This window comes from Choloepus didactylus, chromosome 10 (genome assembly GCF_015220235.1).
Source record: "Choloepus didactylus isolate mChoDid1 chromosome 10, mChoDid1.pri, whole genome shotgun sequence".
Lineage (NCBI taxonomy): Eukaryota > Metazoa > Chordata > Mammalia > Pilosa > Megalonychidae > Choloepus > Choloepus didactylus.
In genome coordinates this window covers 99,930,742-99,955,798 of record NC_051316.1, presented here as the reverse complement: position 1 = coordinate 99,955,798, position 25,057 = coordinate 99,930,742, and the positions used below count along the sequence as shown (strand labels likewise).

At 39.5% G+C, this 25,057-nt stretch overlaps 1 protein-coding gene and 1 pseudogene across 1 annotated transcript in view; both read left to right on the top strand.

Moving 5' to 3' along the window:
• LOC119545526 (olfactory receptor 1L4-like) overlaps nucleotides 1–4,712 on the top strand; it is a 35,815-nt gene extending 31,103 nt beyond the window's left edge. The window contains exon 3 of the mRNA XM_037851120.1: nucleotides 3,789–4,712. Within this exon, the coding sequence (XP_037707048.1) occupies nucleotides 3,789–4,712 (924 nt within the window). The remainder of the gene's footprint in view (nucleotides 1–3,788) is intronic.
• Nucleotides 4,713–16,258: 11,546 nt separating this feature from the next.
• LOC119545532 lies at nucleotides 16,259–17,188 on the top strand (annotated as a pseudogene).
• Nucleotides 17,189–25,057: the final 7,869 nt, after the last annotated feature.

The window sequence follows — 25,057 nt, the reverse complement described above, 5'->3', positions numbered from 1 at the left end:
CACACTTCTATAAAATGCCCTCACTTCAAGTATATCATTTAAATTTAGACATTCATAAAAATTTTATAAAGATGATATTGCCTTCTTTGAGATGAATAAAATGAAGGCTTGCATAGATTTTTTCAAGGTTGCAGAACAGTAGAGTGAAACCTATAACTCAGTTCTTCTTCTGGCTCCAAGTCCAGGGCTCTCTCCACAACCCTGGGCTGAATTTTAAAATACACATTAGAAAAATTAACAAAGAGTTGAGAGGGAATATGGAAAAAATCAAAACTTCGGGTAGCTGTGAGACAGACTAAGACTACGTTCGAGTTCTCTGGAAAAGGTGAGACCAAGTGGAAAGTACTCATCACCATAATGGTCAGTCTGTGTCTGAATCAAGTTCTGCATGATTCTCTGCATCCCAGTTTTGGGTATACCATGGAAGAAGCTGCATGGGCTTCAGGACTGCAGGGCTCTTCAACAATTTGCTGAACTCCTGCAGTGTTGTTCAGCTTTTTCCCACAGTTTGGAGAGGAGTCTAAGACCAGTAGTGAGAGGGAGACCAGAAAAGCCAGTCCATGCCATTTGGAGGAGCTGACATTAGGTGGTGTCCACAAAAAAAGACACATTAGACTCACTAAACTGCTTTAAGTGATAAGAATGGGTCAATCAACCAGGGCTATTAAATGGCTACAAAAAAAGGCAAAACTCAGCTCGTGAAGAATTTTCTGAGTCAGACTTATTTCACAAGGGACTGGGCTGGCCTCCAAATGTTGAGAGCTCTCTCTGCCTGGAATTGTTAAAACTGGACAATCATCTGCCTGATGTTAAAAAGATAAAAGTGAAACCCAGAGTTGTTTAAAGCCCCATGACAACTGAGTCAAGCAAAGCTCTCTGGGAATCCATATTTTTAGCACTTCTCATGATCCAGGAGGCACAGTCTGTACTTGAAGTTTTAACAGTTGCAATCATGAATATTGATTGGGCACAGGTAAGGAAAGAACCAGAAGGAAATGACAACTAGAAAGCCTAACTCACTGAATCACTAAAAGAGAGAGAGGGAGACCCTGGCATCCAGGAAAGCAGTAAGTAGCAGGAAAAGAAAGACAGAAACAAGAAGTGATAAAGAAGTTACCTGAAACCAGCCCAGAGCTTACTTAATTGGGTTCAATAGGGGATCTGTGAGACCTAAAGCTGCCCAGAATAAAATTCAACCTCAACTGAACAGGAAATGAGAAATGAGGCAGAGGTACCTCCTCCTTTTGGGCAGAGAGACACATGAGCTAATACTCTACTGTGATATAAGATTCAGCAACAACAACAACTAGGCAGAAAGAACAGATTTCAGGGACCTGAAAAGAGAAGGACACAGGCTGAAAAGAGCCCTGCAGAATTCCTAAGTAGGATATATCTCTTCAAGAGAACTATGTATCCAACATGGCTGACCTGTTTGTCTTAGTGCTGGCAGTGGGAAGAAGGCAGACAGGGAGAAGATGAATGCCAAAACACCTGGTTCTAAGAGAGATCTAAGGTCCTGCTGCTGTGAAAGCAGAAAGATACTATTTGCTCAGGATCTGACAGAGCTTGGGTCCAAAGCCCCCTCAAACCTTCCTGTTTGGAGGCAAGGAAGAGAGGAAATCACCCAGATGCAGAAATGGGAGGAGAAATAACTAAATGAAAAGTATCAAAATGTGTGAGAGCAAAGGAGGGTGTAGAAGTCGTGGGTCAGCCAGGGAGGCCCAAGGCAGTTGGAGGTAAGAGGAAGTCAGCTTGCAAAGAACATACCAGTATAGTTCTCTAGTGCATATGTATGGTTTGAGAATTACTGCCCATCTGATGGGTGAAAATTGTATTTCAGTGTCTAATTTGTATTTTCTGATTGCCAGTAAGGTTGATCATCATATTTCCACATGTTTTCTTTGGTAAATGTGTTTCAGATATCTTCTTTGAGGCAGTAGTTTGTATTTTAGCTTTGCTTATGGTCTCTTTGGTAAAAATTTTTGAGTATTTTATCATTCTTGCCTCTACATTCCTTTTCTTGTTTACAATGGCATTCCCATGCTGGGACCATAAAAATATCCTCCTTTATTTTTAGCTAGTATTTATATTACTGTTTATATTATTTCATCCATATGGGTTTTATTTCTATGTATGGTTAGATAGCAATCTAGCCTTATTTCCACCAAGTGTTCAGCCAATTATCATAAATGTCATTTAATAATCTATCCTTTCATCACTGCTATGAAATGGACTTTATTATATATTAAGTTCCTATATAGATAAGTATCTTTATAGATATATAAAGAAAGAAATACAGGATGCTCTATATTAGTCTATTTTTTTCTCTGTGTAAGTATACCACTGTTTTTCATTAGTATGTTCTTTGATTTGGTATTTAAAAAGCTCCCTTTCATTCTTATTTTTTTCCAAAATTATACTGTCTTTCCTTAGACATTTATTTCTCTAAATGAATTTATAACTACTTATCAATTTCCATTAAAAATATCTGTGGGGTAATTATTTGTGTTGGCACTGAATTTTATTAGTTTAAAAATAAATCATGTTTTTAAATATTGATATTCCTTTTTAGGAGTATATGCTCCATTTATTCAGATCTCCCTTTGTGTTCTTTCTTCAAATAAATATTCTTCCTTCTTTGAGGTTTACTCGTCAGTATTTTTTAGATGTTCTTTCCATTGTCAATTGGAATTTTATTTTCTTATTAAATTTTTCTAATACAGGAAGGTACTGATATGTGTATATTTATCTTGTATTTGGTCACCTAGGGGAAATCTTTATAGCTTTTAATAGTTTTTCAGAAGATCGCATTGATTTTCTAGATATAAAATCATGTTACTTAGAATGAAAATTTTGCCTCCTCTAATCTCTATACCTCCTATTTCTTTATTTTTCTCTGGCATATACCTTCAGCTGAAGAATACAACACAGTAGCCATAAGAGGGGCAATCCCTGCTTTACCTTTTAAATAATACTGGTAAAAATGAGACTCTTACAGTCTAAGTTATATATATAGATTTAATTATTTGGATGTTTAAAATGACAACTTCATAATTTTTAAGAAGAAATATTAATACATTTAAATAGTATATCTCAGGAACACAGGCTATCCCTGGTAGTATTCCTATTGTGAGCGGCACAAAAAGATCAGGAACTTTTCATTTAAGGAGGTAGATCACGCTAGCCGAGAGTCACCTGTATTTGTGAAATGGAAATCCTTAAATTAACATTGACATGACTTTGCTCTGAAGATTCTAAAAATCTCATCAGAATTTTCTGGGTGCCAAGGCACATTCATTACGCTTCATTCTCATTTTCGTCCCATCGTCACTCCCTGCTCACACAGACCTATGAGCAGTAGTGAAGTTATGTGGGCCCCTGGTATGAAAACATTCTGATTCACAGAAAGACCCAGCAGCCTCTTCCCAAGGGACAAAAAGGAGGCTAAGAAGATCAAGAACAACCCAAGAAGAATCTTCAGAAAGAAAACTGAGGAGAATTCAAACAAATGAAGCCACTTAGAAGTCCCTAAGAACACATGGGGAACCTCTGATATCTAATTCAAGAAGCAGCTTATAATTTTTCAACTTTCCCCTTGTTAGATTTTATTCCCTGTTTCTCTGTAGTTTATTGAAGTAAACATTCTTTAAAATCCAAACAAATAGCACTGGGACATTTTTATAGGTTGCAGAATAAGAAAGAATTTTCTCTTGACAAAAATACCCTTTGCATTCATTCCATGATTCTTCAAGCCCCCATCCAGGAAGTCCAAAGTCATGGAGATAAAGAACTACAGCAGCAGCACCTCAGGCTTCATTCTTCTGGGCCTCTCCTCCAACCCTCAGCTGCAAAAACCCCTCTTTGCTGTTTTCTTCACCATGTACCTGGTCACCATAGTGGGAAACATCCTCATAATCCTGGCCATCCACTCTGACTCCCGGCTCCATACCCCCATGTACTTTTTTCTCAGCAGCTTGTCCTTCATGGATATCTGCTTCACAACAGTCATTGTGCCCAAGATGCTGATAAACTTACTCTCAGAGACAAAGGCTATCTCCTATGTGGGCTGCCTGGTCCAGATGTACTTCTTCATGGCCTTTGGGAACACCGATAGTTATCTGCTGGCCTCGATGGCCATAGATCGGCTGGTGGCAATCTGTAACCCCTTCCACTACAACGTGGTCATGAACCCACAGCGGTGCCTCCTCATGCTACTGGGTTCTTGCACCATCTCCCATCTGCACTCCGTGCTTGGGGCACTGCTCATGTCTCATCAGTCTTTCTGTGCCTCTCACACCATTAATCACTTTTTTTGTGACACCCAACCTGTGCTAAAGTTGTCTTGCTCTGATACCTCCCCCACCCAGACTGTGGTCATGACTGAAACCCTGGCTGTCATCGTGACCCCTTTCCTGTGCATACTCTTCTCTTACCTGCGAATTGTCATCTCTGTGCTCAGAATCCCCACTGCAGCCAGGAAGAGGAAGGCCTTCTCTACCTGTGGCTCCCACCTCACTGTAGTGACCCTCTTCTATGGTAGTATCATCTATGTCTATTTTAGGCCCCTGTCCATGTACTCAGTAGTGAAGGACCGGGTAGCCACAGTTATGTACACCATGGTGACACCCATGCTGAACCCTTTCATCTACAGCCTACGGAACAAGGATATGAAGAGGGGTTTGGGGAAACTAAGGGACAGAATATACTCTTAGAAAGAACAAAGTCATAACTAGGAAATTACCTTAGTGATTTCCAGGTTAACCTTACCTCCTTCCCATTTTCCTTTTGGCACCCAAAGATGTCACGAGAGGTGGTGGTGGCTAGCAGGAAGACCACTGGCCTGGTACTCAGAACACAAAGACCTTCACCAAACATATGTTCAATCCCATGCCAGGTACTGCCAGGAATGCAGATTTCAGGAAAACAGTTTCTGCCATCCTCAGTTGACTGACAGCCATAAAATAGAATAAAGCTGTCCCAAAGTAACTCTTCTATAAGCCTGACTATGGCCTGTATTCAAGGAGTTATAATGTCCTATATGTGCTCAAAGAAATAGAAATTGCATGGGTTTGGAAGGTGTTTGGGAAACACTTCTTGGAGGAAGTGATCTAAGATCACGCTGAGTGATGGGACTGAATTTACCCAGACGAAGGTACAAAGGGTAAGCAAATAAGGAGAACACTTCATATAGTGGGAACCACCCAAGCATGTAAATGCAATAGACACTGGAATGTGTTTCAGGAACAGTGTACAGAGATATGAGGCTAGAGCCTTTTGAGCAATTTGAGAGTAAGGAGAATAAGGCTGTAAACCACAATGAGATATCACTTCATACCTACTAGAATAGCTAGTATTAAAAAAACAGAAAACTACAAGTGTAGGAGAGGATGTGGAGACATATGAACCCTTACTCACTGCTGGTGAGAATGGAGAATGGTGAAGCCACTAAGGAAGACCATTTGGCAGTTCCTCAGGAAGCTAAGTTTAGAAATGCCATATGATGCAGCAATCCCGCTACTATGTATATATACAGAAGAACCAAAAGCAGGGGTGTGAACAGACATTTGCACAGCAATGTTCATAGCAGCATTATTCATAACTGCAAAAAGATGGAATCAACACAAGTATCTATCAACTGATGAATGGATAATCAAAATGTGGTAAATACATACAATGCAATATTATTGAACAGTAAGAAGGAATGAAGTACTGATGCATGTGACAATGTGGATGAACCTTGAGAACATTATGTACAGGAAATAAGTCAAACACAAAAGACAAATATCATATGGTCTCACTAATATGAACTAATTATAATGAGTAAACTCTTGGAGAAAAAATCTAGAGAACAGTATAACAGAAGACAGAATGAAGGTAGAGAATGAGAAGCTGAAACTCAGTTTGTATAGAATTTTGAGTAAGGTTGATTGTAAATGATTGTAAATGAATAAAAGTAATGGTAACACATTACTGTTACTGTAATTAACAGCACTGAATTATGAGTGTGATTATGTTTGAAAGGGGAAATTTAGGGTCATATATGTCATTAGGAGGAAAGATAGAGGAAAAACATGGGACTGTTTAACAGTGAATCTTGTGGACAATGGCTATGGTTAATAGTACAAATATAAGAACATTCTTACATGAACTAGAACAAATGTACATCACTATTACAAGGTATTAATAATAGGATTATACATGGGAAAAACACATCTAATGTAAACTATGGACTAAAGTTAACAGTAATATTAAAATATTCTTTCATCAATAATAGGGGGTATAAGACGTATGTGATTTTTATTTCTGGAGCAATGAGAATGTTCTCAAATTGACCGTGATGATGAATGTACAACTCTGTGATTATACCAAGAGCCACTGATTGTACACTTTGGATAGACCATATGGTGTGTGAATAAAACTGTTTAAAAAAATAAATCATACAAATAAAAATAATGAAAAAGGCAACTTATGGGATGCAGTGAAGGCACTGTTGAGGGGGAAATTTATAGCCCTAAATGCCTACATTAAAAAAAAAAAGACAGAGCTAAAATAAAAGATCCAATTGCACACCTCAAGGAACTAGTAAAAGAACAATAAACTATCCCAAACCAAGGAGAAGGAAAGAAATAACAAAGATTAGAGTAGAAATATGTGAAAATGAGAATTTAAAAAACAATAGCAAGAATAAAGATAACCAAAAGTTGGTTCTTGGAGATTAATAAAATAGACAAACCCTTAGCTAGTCTAAAAAGAAAAAGAGAAGATGCAAATAAATAAAATCAGAAATGAGAAAGGAGACCTCACTACTGACCCCACAGAAACAAACAGGATCATAAGAGGATACTGTGAATATCTGTATGCAAACAAATTAGAAAATTTTGATGAAATGAACAAATTCCTATAAACACACTACCAACATAAACTGACCCTACAAGAAATTGAAGAGCTCAAGAGACCAACTGCAAGTTAAAGAGACTCAATCAGTCATCAAAAACCTACCAACATAGAAAAGCCCAGGACCAGATGGATTCCCAGGTGAATTCTACCAGTCATTCCAAGAAGAACTAATACAAATCCTGCTCAAACTCTTTCAAAACTTTGAAGAGAAGGGGACACTACCTAACACGTTCTATGAAGCCAGATAAAAGTACTAAAGGAAAAGAACATTCAGACCTATTTTTCTAATGAATATAGATGCAAAAATCCTCACCAAAATATCCACAAATGGAATCCAACAACGCATCAAAAGTATTATACACCATTATCAAGTGAGTTTTATCCCAGGCATGCAAGAGTGTTTCAACACAAGAAAATCAATGGACGTAATACACCACATTAGCAAACTGAAGTGGAAAAACCATATGATCTCAAATGACGCAGAAAAGGCATTTGACAAAATTCAGCATCATTTCTTGATTAAAACACTTCAAAAGATAGGAAAAGAAGGAAGCTTCCTCAACATGATTAAGGGCATATATGAAAATCTCACAGCTAACATCCTACTCAATGGTTAAAGACAGAAAGCTTTTCCTCTTAAGATCTGGAACAAGACAAGGAAGCCCAATACCACTGTTATTTAACATTGTGCTAGAAGTTCTAGCAAGAGCAATTAGGCAAGAAAAAGAACCAAACACCATCTACATTGGAAAGGAGGAAGTAAAACTTTCACTATTGCCAGACGATTTGATCCTATACATAAAAAGTCCCGAAAAATCTACAACAAAGCTACTGGAGATAATAAACAAGTTCAGCAAAGTGGCAGCATACAAGACCAACAAGCAAAAATCAGTAGTGCTTTTATACACTGTAGTGAGCAATCTGAGGAGGAAAGCAAGAAAAAGTTCCATTTACAATAGCAACTAAAACTTTAAAATCTAAGAATAAATTTAACCAAGGATGTAAAGGACCGGTACAAAGAAAACTACAGAACATTGTTAAAAGAAATTAAACAAACAAAAAATGACCTAAATAAATGGAAGAACATTTCATGTTCATGGATGGAAGACTAAATATCATTCAGATTTCAAACCTACCCAAACTGATTTGCAGATTCAATGCAATCCCATCAAATTTCCAACAGCCTACTGTGCAGAAATGGAAAAGCCAATTATCAAATTTCTTTGGAAAGGTAAGGGGCTCCAAATAGCCAAAACATCTTGAAAAAAGAATAACTAGGTTGGAGAACTCATACTTTCTGACTTTAAAGCATATTACAAAGCTACAGTTGTCAAAACAGCATGGTCCTGGCATAAAGATAGATACACTGGTTGATGGATTAGAACTGAGTGTTCAGAAATAGACCCTCACATCTATGGAAAATTGATATTTGACAAGGCTGCCAAGTCCACCCCACTGAAACAGAATAGTCTCTTTACGTGCTGGGAGAACTGGATACCCATATCCAAAAGAATGAAAGAGGACCCCTACCTCAAACCTTATATAAAAATTAACTCAAAATGTATCAAAGACCATCATATAAGAACCAAGACCATAAAACTTCCAGAGAGGAAAATGTAGGCACGCATCTTCAAGATCCTGTGGTAGGCAATGGATTCAAGCACAAGCAATGAAAGAAAAATAGATAAATGGGACCTTCTCAAAATTAAAACCTTCTGTGCTTCAAAGGACTTTATCAAGAAAGTAAAAAGGCAGCCTACATAATGGGAGAAAATATTTGGAAACCACATATCTATAAGGGCTTAATATTCAGAATATATTCTTAAAAATCCCACAATGCAACAATTAAAATTTGTTAAAGACAAACAACCAATTTAAAAGTGGGCAAAAGACTTGAACAGGAATTTTTCCAAAGAGGAAATACAAATGGCCAAAGAGCACAGGAAGATACTCAACATCCCTAGCTATTAGGAAAATGCAAATCAAAACCACAATGAGATATCATTTCACACATACTAGAATAGCCACTATTAAGAAAAACAGATAGCTACAAGTGTTAGAGAGGATGTGGAGAAAGAAGAACACTCATTCAATACTGGTGGGAATGTACAATGGTGTAGCTGCTGTGGAAGACACTCTGAGGGTTCCACAGGAAACCAACTACAGAATTGCCGTATGACCTGACAATCCTACTACTAGGTATATATCCAGAAGAAGAACTGAAAGCAGGGACATGAACAGATATTTACACACTGATTTTCATAGCAGCATTATTCACAATTGCCAAAAGATGGAAGTAACCCAAGTGTCCATCAACCGATGAATGGATTAGCAAAATGTGTTTATATATATATGATGGAACATTATACAACAGTAAGAAGGAATGAACTTCTGATGCATGTGACAACCTGGAGGATATTATGTTGAGTGAAATAAGCCAGACATAAGAGAACTTAGAGTTCTAAGTTAGAGTCTGGAATATAGGTTACCAAGAGATAGAATGGGGGTAGAGAATGGGGAGCTGATGCAGAATTTCTATTTAGGTTGATTATAAATCTTTAGAAATTGATAGAGGTGATGGTAGCACATTTTTATGAGTATAATTAACAGTGATGAATTCTGTGTGTGAATGTGGATGAAAGGGGCAGTTTTAGGTTGTGTAAGCTAGTAAAAGGAAAGCTAGAGGATAAAACATGGGACTGTATAACATAATGAACCCCACGGTGGATGATGTCTGTGGTGAATGGTACAAATATAAGAATGTTCTTTCATGAACCATAACAAATGTATGTCTGTATTACAAGGTGTTAAAAATAGGGTGGTATATGAGGGAAAATACACTTAATGCAAACTATGGACTGTAGTCAACCATACTATTTTAATATTCTTTAAATTTAAATCCATAGAGACAGAGTTAGACTAGTAGTTATGTAGAGGTGGAGCTGGGGAAATATAGCGGGAGTGAGAGATGACTCCTAAGGTGTATGGGCTTTTTCTTTTTGGAGTAAGGAAAATGTTCTAAAATTGATTGTGGTGATGAATGCTGCTCTGATTATATTAAAGCCACTGACTGTACAAAGCAGATGGACTATATGGTATATGAATACATCTTAATAAAACAGCTTTTCAAAAAAGGCATGGTGTGCATTATGTATTCATTTGTTGATTTAACAAGTTTCTGTGCATAGCCAAGTGTCAGACACTGGGCTAGGTCCTGGGGTTCCTATGGAAAACAATGTGGACCCTGCCTCCATAAAGCCTACAGGCTAGCAGAGAAGGCAAATGAAAGAAATATCTTAGTTTATGATACCAGGGTTGGGAAATGTGACAGGAAGGCAGCATAAGACCTTTCCCAGCTATAGTCTTCACAAAGCAACATGGAATTTTGTGGAATTCTGACAACACTGGGCTTGAATCTTGGCTTCACAAAATATTTTCTTTGTAATATGAACAATCACTTAACATAGCTGAGCCTCAAATCCCACCTCTATAAATATGAGAATACTTCATTTACAAGTTTTCACATAAAGTCTCTGGCTCATATCTACTCAAAGAATGGTGGCTATTTTGTGAATTAGTTCCAATCTAATGTTTTATCTGGTCCTTACAAATCACTGAAAAAACAAGTGACTAATTTTCTAGAGCTGTAAGGAAAATGCTGCTCTGGTACCCTGTGTTTCCATGGTCTCTGCTGAAAAGTCTCTACTCCCCTCCCAACCAAAGTATTTAATGAGCTCCCTGGATTGGTCTCTGAGGAGGCTGTCTAACTCCTTGGGGTGCAGTCACATGCAAGACAGGCAGGTACTTCCAAGCCCCCACCGTATCCAATATCATCTGTTGAAAGCTGAAAGGGTCAGGTGGTCAAAAGTTCGGCATGGAAGAAAGGCTCATGATTCTAGTGCCTGGGGCTACACTGAGGAGTCACCTCCCTGAAGGAAGAAGAAAAGTGACCACCTCAGGAGCTGATACCACCATCTCTAGATTGAGGCAACAATCACACAGGTCCCACACAACCAGCATTGCAGGTTTTGACCCCTCCATCAAGAACCTGAGGGCTTTTCCTTTTCCTACCTGATATGAACATCCAATCTACATCTCAAGCCCTCCACTTCTCCTCTAGACACAGGAGCCAACAAGGTTGAAGAGAAAGTACTTGGATGCTCCAAAGACAATCATAAGTAAGTAACTGGTATCCTCAACCTTACCCATCCTACAGTGATATATCACTGGCATGACAGAAACTTAGAAATTATCCTATCTAATCTAATACATGCATTTTACAGAGAAGGAAAATGAGTTGCTCAATAATGTACAGCAAATTAATGTAATAGTTGGGACTTAAAACCAAGTCATCTGATTTTACCCACCCTGCCTCCCTTTTTTCTTTGCTTGAGTGACTCAAATTACTCCACACTCCTTTGTTTTCCTTCCTAATTTGCAAAAAGGAAGAATGATTTGCTATTAATGGGTAAGACTACAAGCAAAGGGATTGACAGTTTTGGAGAACAAGCATAGCTGCTCTGAAGCCAACAGGGAATGCTGATCAGGCTTCCATCATTCCAGCCTAGCTTCAGAGCTCCCCCAAAACCAGATCTGCTAAAGAGAGTCCACCTCAATGACCTCATCCCAACTTCAGAGCAGCCTGAGGTACAGGTTTTAGAAGGGTGAAACATGAGAAGGATGAAGGAGGAGAAAATTCGTAAGACCAGGCTTGTCATACCAGTTCTGCTGTTAACTCATGGTACGATATCAAATGACCAACCTCCTTCTTTAGGCCTCATTTGGTCCTATGCAAGTTAATCATGTATATTAGAATATAGATTTTGGGATTTTCTTTAGGATTGGAAGCTTCTCTTCAAATTTATCCTATTGTATTTTATTTGTAAAACACATGAAAGCAGAATTTCAATGGGCAAAGAGGAAGGATCCTGAAAGAGACTCTTAAGTCACCCTTTCCACACTATTCCTAATCCATGGTTCTTCCTGAGCCTTTTCCATGAAATTCTGGGGTTCCTCAGATAACAATTTGGAAACCTCTGAATTACATGATCTCTAAGATTCCACTCATCTCTAGAAGCTAGAATCATATGAATTTGGTCTGTCCCTGAAGATTTTACATTTTCAATGGACATACATATCTGTCACACAGGGAGTGTCAGCCATGTGGGGGAAGTAGAAGAAGAGGGTGATTGGACATGAGAGAGCACTTGAAGCCATGTCCTGGGGAGAAAAAGGATAGTACACATGGGAAAACGGAGACCTAGGGGAATGTGGGCACCGTCTTCAAACATCTGAAGGGTGACTGGGTATCTCTTCACCTCTGTGTCCCCAGTACTTAGCATGACTGCTGGCACTCAGGACACACTTGCTGAATGATTAACAAATCAATGATTCCACAAGTAAAAGAAAAGCAAAGATGTGGTCACTTGCTATGACCAAGGTCAGCTAAAAAAACGATAGTTGAAATGCAAAGTTTAGAATGTTTTATTCTTTTATGTCATAAATGTATTTTGTGGTGATTCCATGGGTACATATTAGAAGGCAGTGAGTTCTTTCAAAATAGATGACCACTATCAGAGCTACTATAGGTTTCCTGCCCTAGGTGGTAGTTTGGAAAGGATGATCTCTGAGTTTTCTTCTGGCTCTGAGATTGTCTGGGTCTCTCTCTATATTTCTTCAATAGGAACTTATTGAACATCTATTATGTGAATTTCCTAATGCTTATACACAGAAATCCATTAAGTAATTTTGTTAAATAGCAGGAATAATTACAGCTGACATTTATCAGGGGCTTATTCTGTGCTATCTAAAGTACTAACTTATTTACATACATATTATGATAACCCTCATATTTACCTATAAGAAGCAATCCTATTGTGATGGTTGGGTTCATGTGTCAACTTGGCTAGGTGACCCAGCTGTCTGGTCAAGCGGGCACTGGCCTGACGATTGCTGTGAGGATATTTGAGGCTGGTTAATAAACCAATGGGCTGGTTTGTTGGATCATCAGTCAATTGACTGCGGCTGACTGATGACTCATCAAGGGGCGTGCCTTCCATAATGAGAGAATGCAATTGGATGGATTTGGTCCGGGTGATCAGTTGAACGCTTATAAGCGGGACGGTTAGAGAACCTTCACTTCTTCTTCGGCTGCTCAGTGAAGCATTTCCTGGGGAGCTCGTCGAAGTTGCCGGTTCGTTTCCTGAGGAGTTCATCGAGCACGTTCGTCGAAGATCCCAGTTCATTTCCTGAGGAGTTCGTCGAAGTTGCTGGTTCATTTCCTGAGGAGTTGTCAAAGTTGTCGGTTCATTTCCCGAGGAGTTCATCGGACATCTTCCTTGGAGTTGACAGTTTGTTGACGGCTCTGCAGAATTTGGACTCGTGCATACCCACAGTTGCATGAGTCACTTTTACAATTTGATAATCAGAGACATCTCTCATTGATTCTGTTTCCCAAGAGAACCCTAACTAATACACCTATTATAGTTCCTCTTTGGCAAATAAGAAAAAGAAGGCGTAGGCAATTTTCCCAAGTCACTCTTCTAACAAGTGACGAGGCCAGAACTTAAACTCAGGCCACTGTCACCTCAGAGCCAGCAATCCTAGCCACCAGGCTGGACTCAGTGGAGTCTGCAATTACAACATACAATTGAACTCAACCCAGTCACACTGAGATTGAGCTTTGAGCACCAAAGTTTAGAGGTCAGTCCCCTCTTTGCCATCATCATTTTGCTTCTTAGTCTAACCCTTCCTGGGCAAGGACCATCTGCTTTTCCCCATACACACACAAAATCTTCATGTCCCCACCCCTTCACTCTTACTGTTCTCTTCTCTCCATCTCCTGCTCAGAAATAGCCCATTTTAGAACCAAGAAGATACACAAAAATGATCATGGCAACTAGGGAGCCGATAGCAAACCATCTCTTGGCCCACATAGAAGGATTTTTGAGTAAATTAAGAGTATTTGGTAAAGAAAGGCCATGTGGCTTTGCTGAGCTACCTGAAACCATTTTCAGTTGCCTGGCCATGGGCAGGGTATCAGACTATAAGACTCCCAAATTTATTGTGACTGCAGCAGGAAAGACTCTACAAAGCAGGAAATTACTGGAAGTCTCTGTTCCTTCCCCTCTCCTCCCAGAAAATTCTATACCTCCTTTCTATACCTCTCTAGCTTATGCTCTTCTTCCAATGACCATCTCAACTATTTCACATATGCACATGCAAAAAAACAGACACACACAGACTATTCCTCATTTTCTCTAGAGCTCATCTGTAATCTTGTCTTAACCAGGTAAACCAGATACTATATATTAATTATGAGCACTGTTACTTTTACCTTATTATATTGTTTATATTCTATGTTATTGGTGTAACTAGCATTTATACAGCATGTTTGCTTACAAAGCACTTTTCAGACATGTTCATTCACTTGATGTGCACACATTCTGATGAAAATGGTACTGTATGTCCCTCCTTTTTCCATGAGAAAAATAAAAGGGGCACAAAGACATTCCAAGAAGGAAGCAAAGTTTCCCTTGTAAGTCACTAAACAAGAACTAGAACCCAAATCCTGGTCTCCTTCCACTAATTCTCCTGATCCTAAGAATCTGATTCTTGCCACTCATATAATCCCACAGTCATTCAAGATGTTGTAAAAGTTGTCATTTCTGGGTTTATTCTGTTAGCAAATAACTAATAGGCAGGGAGGTAATAGAGTATAATGGTTAAGAGAGAGACTAAGAAGCCAAACAAATTAGATTTTAATTATTGCTACTTACTAGTTATATAATCTTGAGCAAGTTCTTGACCATCTCTGTAATAACACATTTTCCTCATCTGTATGGTGACAGAGTAATTATGAAGATTAAATCATGACACACTGCCTAGCACATGGTAAATACTCTCTGAGGCACCTGTCACAAAGATATAATGGTGAACTAGGTATGTGATGTTGAAAAGCCAGACAGGTTCCCTGCCCTTCCAGAACTATATCCTGAGCCTTTTCCATGTCAATCATGTCTCATGTGCCCTTCCTAGAGGGACAAACCACTTTGGTCCACAGCTTCAAGCACTTTGGGTATTAAAGTGATGCTTTAGGAAGCTATGCTGCTTAGGAAAGTTTCTAGAGGGCAAAAATAGTATGGATTCTCCCCAGCAATTCAAAGAATTTCATTAAAGTACTTTGGACATCAGGAAAAAAAAACAAAAAAAAATGAAAAATTGGTATTCAGGTTTCCCTGGGTGTGGACTTGTCACTTACTTTTCTTACAACCTTTCTTCACCCTTTCTCTGGGCCACTTGACAGACATGTGCAGGCTACTCCCTGCTTTCTGCTCTGGAACCCATCCTGCCCGGAGGCAATATGGACATTAGGAAGCCAAAATCCAGGAACACATTGGGCTCAGCATAAAGTCACTCTGGCTGATAGCCAGGATCTGTTCCTGGGCCAAGGACAGGTAATTATTTCTGATCTTATCCCTTTGCAACTGAGTCCCTGCCTTGGTAGATTGCTGAGCAGAGCCACAGTCTGTTCCTTACTGGGACTGCTTTGTTCTTTCTGGATATCATCCCTCTGTACACATTTCTAGGACAAGAGTCCAGTTCCTGAAGGCCAGCATTTTGCTATCCAATTCTTTCAGCATACCTGCACCTTTTATATAGTCCTTGTGCTCAGATGACCACTCTGTACCTCACGAGACTCCAATCTACTGTCAAGATGTGCACCTGTTACTTTTGTCGGGATTTGTTTAATGCCATTCTCCTCATGAAACAAAAAAGTTCAACTAAACCAACCAAATCAGAGGGAAGTCCTCATGTACTTTCTCTCCCAGAAGCTTTTCTTCCCCCATGCCACACAGTTCTGTGTCCAGGGAGATTGTAGACATTCCAGATCCATGGCCTTTCTGATCTGAGTGTTGCTTACACAAAGTCCCAAATCCATTTCACAAATTTTCCCCAAAGAGGTTGGAGCTAGGAATATCATCTCCAGCATATACATATGTATGTATGTGTGTATGTATGTATGTATGTATGTTTTCTTGAGGAAGAAGTTAAGATCTTCTGACATCCATAACTAGGAAACCAAAAAAGAGATATCCTGTCCAAAACAGAATAGTCTGAGGTGAATTTCATGATTCCTGTCTTTATAGATGAGCAATATGAAAGTTCAGGAGTTGAAGTAATTTCATTCTCACAGTGTAAATCAGTGACAAGACCAGAATGGGAAGCCAGTCCTGTGTGACATCAAAACCCATACTCCTGCCAACCATACCAGTCACTCATAGAAAGTTCTAACAACTAGTAACCCCAAAACAGGTGACATACGTAATGTTTCTTGATATTTTCTACTTGCAGGTCAGCAATGCCATGGGGAAACTAGAGCCACATCAATGAATTCCTCCTTCTGGGACTAAGCAGTGACCCCAAACAGCAGGTGTGGCTCTTTGCAAGCTTCCTGGCCATGTACTTGGTAAATGTGGTTGGCAAGTCAGTCATCATTGCAGCCCTCCAGAGAGAAACCCATCTCCACACTCCCATGTACTTCTTTCTTTCCAACCTATCTTTCGTGGACATCTGCTTTGCCAATGTCATTGTGCCAACGATGCTGGCAAACATGCTGAGCAAGAGCAAAAATGTCCCCTTTGCCCAGTGTCTCACCCAGATGTATTTCTTTGTGACCTGTGCAATTACAGACAGCTTCCTCCTGGCTGCCATGGCCACTGACCGCTACATGGCCATCTGTAACCCACTGCATTATACCACAACCATGAGCCCCAGGCGCTGTCTCCTGCTGGTGATGGCATCCTGGGTGGTGTCCCACCTCCACTCACTTACTCACACAATTCTCATGGCTCGCCTCTCCTTCTGTGGGCCCAACATCATCCACCACTTCTTTTGTGATGTCCAGCCACTGCTAATACTCTCCTGCTCTGACACCTCTGTCAACGAGCTTTTGGCCTTCACAGAAGGCTCCTTGGTGATCTTGAGTCCCTTTGCCTTCATTATTGTCTCTTATTTCTACATTGCCCGTGCTGTTCTGAGGATCCCTTCAGGAGAAGGCAGGTACAAGGTCTTCTCCACCTGTGGATCCCACCTCACAGCTGTAGCACTATATTATGGGACTGCCATCTCAGTGTACATTCGCCCATCATCCACCTACTCAGTGACAAAGGACCGTGTGGTTACTGTCATTTATACTGTGGTGATCCCCATGCTGAATCCTTTCATCTATAGCCTTAGGAACAGGGACATGAAACAGGCCTTGAGAAAGCTGACTAGGAGGGCAGAGTAGAATATGTATATTTTGCTACCCCTAGGAATTTAATCATTGATTTGACAATCATATGTTAAGTGCCTACCATCTGCAGATACTATGCTTAATACGTGAAGAAGGCAAATAAATCACAGCTTCTTCTTCCTCAAAAGTACTAATACAGTCTCATAAGCAAAAAAAGAGAACAGCTTGCTATAAGAAGTTGTCTTTATTATAAAAATAAAATGAGTCATGGTTATAAATATCTTAATAGACAATAAACTTCTCCCCTGTTCCTCAGTCTGTTAAAGAATGTTAGAACCTAGTGGGACCAGAAAAAAGGGCCTCTGTGCAAGGGAGAAGCCCAGTGTGGATAATCAAAACCCAAGCAGGTAGGGAGAACTAAGATGGCGGCTAGCTGAGACAGGGCGAAAAAAACGCCTCTGTGAAAAACACTAGCTAAAAACCAGAAAGTGACCTAGAATACCAGTTACAGAGATGCACCAACTGGATGAGGGCTCCTAGCTCCAGAGGTGCCGTATACTTGGTGAAACCGGGAGTCTGCATTCCGAAACGAGTGAGTAAGCTGGCTGGAAGACCCGCAGCCGCGGAGGGCTGGGGAAGCCAGGGTTCAGTGTATGGAGACCAGCTGGCTGTTTTTTTTTTAAAAAAAGGAGCGGCTCCAGTAGCAATTGTGGGAACCACGCAGAAAAACACAGCAAGAGGGGGCTGGGCTAGCCTCTTGCTGTCTGGCCGGGAAGATAGCCCGCAGCAGATACCCTTGGGTTTGGGGGAACGGAGGGGAGAGCCGGAAGCAGAAAGAAACCCCGCGGCTAGCAGCTGGCCCCCAGAGGGCTGGATAAACTCCTGCCTGGGGCCGTGCCCACAGCCCAGAGCCCTGCCAGTTGTCCCAGGGCTAGGAAGGAGGAACGGTACAAGGAGGAGGGGCTGAGATGCCCTGCTGGGCCCTTTTTGCTTCTGGCTGGGAGTGCGCCGCCGCATGGCCTGGCAGCCCGGGGCTTCCCTTGTGGGACGGCATGCACTGATGATGTAGCACAGCCTTCCCTTGGCTGAGCTACTGGAGGAGTGTGGCTGGGAGGGGGGATCCACTCAGAGAACCCAGGGACGCTATGCCAAGTCCGGTGGTTTATGGATCAGCGAGAGTAAGAGGCTGGGGCTGAACTGAAATGAAGGCTTAGACTTGTTCGGCGACCTTGAATCTCCGGGATCCTGGGGGATTTGAATGTTAGAACTGCCTTTTCTCCCTGGCTACCAGTACACACGCCCCACATTCAGGGCGGACAGCTCCAGCAACACACCCAAACTGAGTTCTCCAACTGAACCCACAAGAATCATTTCCCCACACAAAGCGGAAAAAAGGTTGAGAACTGACTCGAGGGATATAGGTGACTCACAGACACCATCTGCTGGTTAGTTAGAGAAAGTGTACGTCAACAAACTGTGCTCCTGAAAAATTAGATCGACATCCCTTTTTCTTTACAACTTGAAAGAGCCCTATCAAGCAAAACAAATGCCAAGAGGCCAAAAACAACAGAAGATCTTAATGCATATGATAAAACCAGAAGATATGGAGAATCCAACTCCAAACACACAAACCAAAATATTGGAAGATACAGTATACCTCGCAAAGTTAATCAAAGATCTACAATCGTGGAACAAAAACATGGCAAAGGATTTAAAGGACATCAAGAAGACCATGGCCCAGGATATAAGCTACATAAAGAAGACCCTAGAAGAGCATAAAGAAGACATAGCAAGAGTAAATAAAAAAAACAGAAGATCTTTTGGAAATAAAAGAAACTTGGCCAAATTAAAAAGACTCTGGATATTCACAATACAAGACTACAGGAAGCTGAACAACATCTCAGTGTCCTAGAAGCCCACAGAACAGAAAATGAAAGAACAAAAGAAAGAATGGGGAAAAAAATCAAAAAAATCAAAAAGGATCTCAGGGATATGATAGATAAAATAAAATGTCCAAACTTAAGACTCATTGGTGTCCCAGAAGGGGAAGAGAAGGGTAAAGGTCTAGAAAGAGTATTCAAAGAAATTGTTGGGGAAAACTTCCCCAACCTTCTACACAATATAAATACACAAAGCATAAATGCCCAGCAAACTCCAAATAGAATAAATCCAAATAAACCCACTCTGAGACATATTCTGATCAGACTGTCAAATACTGAAGAGAAGGAGCAAGTTCTGAAAGCAGCAAGAGAAAAGCAATTCACCACATACAAAGGAAACAACATAAGATTAATTAGTGACTAGTCAGAAGCAACCATGGAGGTGAGAAGGCAGTGGCATGACATATTTAAAACTCTGAGAGAGAAAAATTTCCAACCTAGAATACTTTATCCAGCAAAACTCTCCTTCAAATTTGAGGGAGAGCTTAAATTTTTCACAGACAAACAAATGCTGAGAGACTTTGCCAATGAAATACCTGTCCTACTTCAGATTCTGAGGGGAGCCCTGCTGGAGGAGAGACAGGGAAAGGAGAAAGAGATACAGAGAATTTTAACAGACATATATAGTACCTTACATCCCAAATCACCAGGACACTCACTTTTCTCTAGTGATCACAGACCTTTCTCGAGAAGGGACCATAAGCTGGGTCATAAAACAAGCCTCAAGAAATTAAAAAAAAAAACAAAAACATTGAATATACTCAAGGCACATTCTCCAACCACAATGGAATACAAATAGAAGTCAATAATTTTTGAACTGTAATTCCACTAGTTACTTCCTACATGATATAAAATACACAAACTCTAAGGACAAATCAGTGGTTTTGAACTCAATGTAAAATATGTAATTTTAGACAACGATATAAAGGTGGGGGAATGAAGGAGTATAGGAACATAGTTTATGTGTCCTATTGAAGTGAAGGTGGTATCAAAGAAAAACAAGATTGATATGGATTTAAGAGGTTAATTTTAAGCCCCACAGTAAACACAAAGAAATTATCAGAGAATATAACCATAGAGATGAAAAGTAGAGTTTGGGTTAAGAGAAATGGGGGAAGGGGCAATGGGGAGTTAAGAAAGGAGTGTAGGGTTGCTGTTTGAGGTGAAGGGAAATTTCTAGTAATGGATGGTGGGAAAGAGCATTACAACATTCTAAACGTGATTAATCCCACTAATGAAAGGCTAGGGAGGGAAAGGAATGGGAAGATTTAGGCTGTATATATGTTTCCACAACTGAAAAAAAAAAAAGTCAGTCTAACTAGATGACAATTGAATACTAAGGATGAACTTGGATGGGAGAGGAGGATAGAGGACAGGTGGCTCAAAGGGACACAGTTGAGACATAAGGAAAAGGAAATATAGAATGAAAGCTTTTTATCATTGTTGAATCTACTGTACTTCTTAGCTGAGCTTAATGGGATTGCATGAAAGAATGTTCTTGTTCATGGGAAGTGTATATGTGAATTATAGTGAATGCTCAAGGATGTGTGCAGCTAACTCTCATATGTTCAGAAGACAGAGCAATAGATGATGGATGATAGGGAGGGAGGGAAAGAAATAGCAATGTGACAGTAAGTTAAAGTTGGTGGATTGAGCTACCGGGGGAGGGGGGGTCAGGGTATGATGGAATTCTGTGTATGGGGCTAGTATTGTTTTTGCAACTGTTCATATAACTTTGAATTTATTTCAAAATAAAATAAAATAAAATAAAATAAAAAAACCAAGCAGGTGAGACAGGTGACAATGTTAAAGTGCAATACGGTATGGGGAATCAGATCTCAGATGGAATGAGAAAGGTGTCCATGCTTGGGGGAAATCCAACATGAGGTGCCGAAGCACATGCAGGGTGAGTTGGGCAGCAGATTAGGAACATATCTAAATTGGGGTACATAATCCAATCTGCAACATATGAATTTTTAAAGAAACAACGGATTCCAGGACTGGAGCATAGAAAGTACAAGATGAGCCTGGAATATCTGTGCATATTGCTGTGAATCAAGAAAGTGTTCAAAGAACAATGGGAACTATGTCAAAACGACAGAGAAGTAATAAATTATAACCCATTGAATAAAATAAGATACCCATATTTATATAAGTAAATGGGTAGATGGAAATTTTAATGAGAAACTGAGTATTTACATAATTTCAAGCTACTACTTTGTAAAATATTTATTACTTACAGAGGGAAAAAATAACTTTATAAAAGTGAAGCCCAGAAGACACCAACTTAATCAAGTAATCAAAATGAACATCATCAGCAATGAGACAATTAAAAATCATGTGTCACTTGAAAGGATGGCTGATAGAATGCAATGAGAAAACAAAGTATCCCTTTTGAAACAAAGTTTCTCTTATATTATACTCCTGCCTGACATGCAGAGCCTGAATCAAATCGTAAGAAAACAGTAGAGAAGCCCATATTAAGAGACATTATACAAAATAACTGTCCTGTAATTTCAAGTGTCAAGTTTATGAAAGTCAGGCAAAGTTTAAGGGATTATCCCAAACTGAAAGAAACTGAAGAGATGAGTTAAATGTAATGCATGATTCTGAACTGGATCTTTTTGCTATTTCTTTGATCATGACAACATTATTGGGACAATCAGTGAAACCTGAATGGAATCCAAGGATTATAGGTAGTAATTTATCAATGTTAATTTCCTGATTTTGATGGTTGTATTGCAGTTATGCAGAAGAATGTCCTTGTGTGTAGGAAATACATACTAAAGTGTTTGAGGAAGATAGGGTATCAGGCTATTAACTTACTATTAAATGTTTCAGGAAAAGTTCTTTGTACCATAATTGCAATGTTTTTCTGTAAATTTAAGATTATTTCAAACTTCTAAAATATTATTTAATCTGCTGAAGATTTCAATGTCACAAAAAGGACTATCAAATCTGGTGACCATTTCTAAAGAAAATTAGATGTCAGAATATGTATTGACATGGTTATAAAAATTTATTTCCATGAAATAAAGATGTGGTAAATATTTTATAGCAATTATTGTATCCTACTAACTTTGACTTTCTATTACAATTAATATTCTGTTAAGTTAAATAATTGTATTTACATAATGTGCTAGATCATCTACTGTCAACTCAATTTTACTGCCATTCTGGGAAATACATTTTCCAAAATACCTTTCTCTCTGTGGTTCTGGATTAGAGTTTCCCAACGTAATTTACCTGTATGATGTCTGGAATGCAGAAGTGCAGTCAGTGGAAGACATTATTACCTGGAGATATATTCAGCCAGATGCATGGACAGATGAAAGATTTACAACAGCTTCCTGACAAACTCATGAAACCACCTGTTTTGCCACTACAGACTAAGACTGGGGGTGGAAGCTTCTCAGAGATTCTCAAAAGCTAAAGCATCTTCCAGACAAGCTTTTAAAAATCGTCTGCCTTGATGTTTCAAGCAAACATCTTCAGTGTCAACATCGCTTACCTCTGTCAGCCACTTCTCTGATCTCTGTTCCTCTTGTTCTTCCAACAATTCTGTAAGCCCAAAACTCCATATGAAACTCATGATATCAGGAACACAGGGTAACATCTGTTTCTCTAACTGACTGATGCAATTTTTAGTGCCAGAAGTGGTTCTAGAAAAACAGGAACTTAAATATGAGAATCTGGAATTGTTTCTACAATCTGCTTAAATCTGAAAGTAGTAATGACCTCATTGCTAGTGGAAAATGGGACACTCTTAATCCATGGTTAATCCACGGTATCCAGGTGCAACGAAGTTATAATCACTGCACTTGCCTGAAAGGGAAGGAAAGGCTTTGGGAGACCATGTAGTTTTAGCAATAGAATGTTATAGTAGAAAGTAAGAGTGGGGTGGACTGGCCACTTCAGAGTATAATAGAGAACTTTGAAACAAATGAGAGAGCACGCTAAACTCAATGCTTTAAATTCCCAGTTCAGGAAATGGATAGAAAAACTAAAAGATTTTATGATTTCCCTGGGGAGGAAAAATCCCTTATTTCTTTTGTTACAGAGTTGAGATTTCTAAAAAAATAAACCCAAAATCTCACCATAGCTGAATTACAGTAAAAATTGAATTCATGTCTTGTATGTTTATATCTATATCAAAATTAGGGCATTGCATGAGAGAGAATAGTTCCTGGAGAACTAAAACAGGGATACTACAGTAGATTTGAGTACATGGAAGTCCTAAACAAACACTACTTAGCCTCCTTTGCCAGTACAGAGTCCTTTCTTCTCTCTCTGAGGAGTTTCTCTCTCTTTTGCCCTAAGATGCTATTATAACTTTTCCTGAAGCAGTCACCTTACAGAAGAATTCTGATTCTCCTCAAGGCCAACTGCCACCACCCCTCCAGACCCATAACTAGACTTAAGTCATGGCAGAAGCAGTGGGGTGTGGGAGGAGTACAATTCTGCACTAAGAGATGCCACACATAATCAGAAGACAACAAGATGTTACCTATTATATCAGCAGAAAAATGGGGAATATTTAAGGGAATGGATTCTAAGGGTATTGGACAAGGGAGGAGGGAAAATGATTTGGGACTGAGCTGAATTTATTAATACGGGTGTATTAACCAGAGATTTTGGATTCAATGTGTTTGCTTAAGTAGGTAAAAGTGACTCTAACACTTTTCTCGGCTGGTTAACTGAAACCTTGACTCAATGGTAACCAACAGTATGTGAAGTTAGGAACTTCCTTGGTATATTATAGAGGAAACCTAGAGATAGGAATGCTCAAGTATATTTGTATGTGTCACCTGCCTGCCCTTAACTATACCCTCTGGGAGTCTGGAGGACATTCCCTTCACCAAGGCTTTGAGAAACACATTGGTTAGGAATGGCTCTGTACTCTGTAGACAAGTATGGCAGTGAAAGATACCATCACTGAAATGGGCTCCCTGAAGTCAATGGAGGGGATGGGATCCCAGAGCAGGAAAGTATTGATGTGCCAGAGACAAGGTGGGTATGGTTACTGTAATCAAGAAAGCTGGAGCAGAAATCAGAATCCACTAACCTGAAGACATATTTGGCAACAGTTAAATGATTATGGTGTCCCCAGAAGTGAAACATATAGGTAGCCTACTAAATCCTTATTTGATTTATATAAGAAAAAACTCAAGGTCTGGTAAATCAAAGATTGCCTTAAATCATCACAATGAACAGTCATAGCCAATTCCAAGTTTAGAGCCAAAAGAAAACTGTATATTATAAATATTCCTAGTAGCCATTCCCAAAGGAATCTGAGAAAGGTGAAATACCCAAATTTTAGGAGATTACTGGATCATGTCTTTTAACTGACACTAATTCCTAGGAACCCAGATACCACTGTGGTAGACCAATCAGGCCAATGAGCTATGGAGATCAGAGGATTACTGGGTTTTTGGCCTATATCCATTTCACAGTAAACACAGCAGAAAGTGAAAACAGGTTTTGCCAACTTAGCGAGAGGGAAATATTGCATAGTGGTAGTGGTGGGCTGATCATGACCCCCTACAGTTGTCCAGGTCCTAATTGCTGGAATATGCTACCTCATATACGATGCAGATGACATGAAGTTAAGGATCTTAAGATGGGACACTATCGTGAATTATCTGGGTGGGCCCAATATAATCACGAATATGACATATTTATACACACACACACACACACACACACACACACACACACACACACACATTAAAGATTATATAAGAGGGAAGCAGGAAGATCAGAGTAAATAGTAGGAGATGTGACAATGGAAGCAAAGGGTTGGAATAATTAAGGGAGAAAGGGACCATGAGCTATGGATTACAGGCAGCCTCTAAAAGCTGCAAAAGGCAAGGCAATGGATTCTCCCTGAAGCCTCCAGTAGGAATGCAGCCCTGTCAATACCTTGAATTGAAACTGATGACCTCCAGATCTATAATTTTAATTTGCAGTTCTCTCTGTTTGA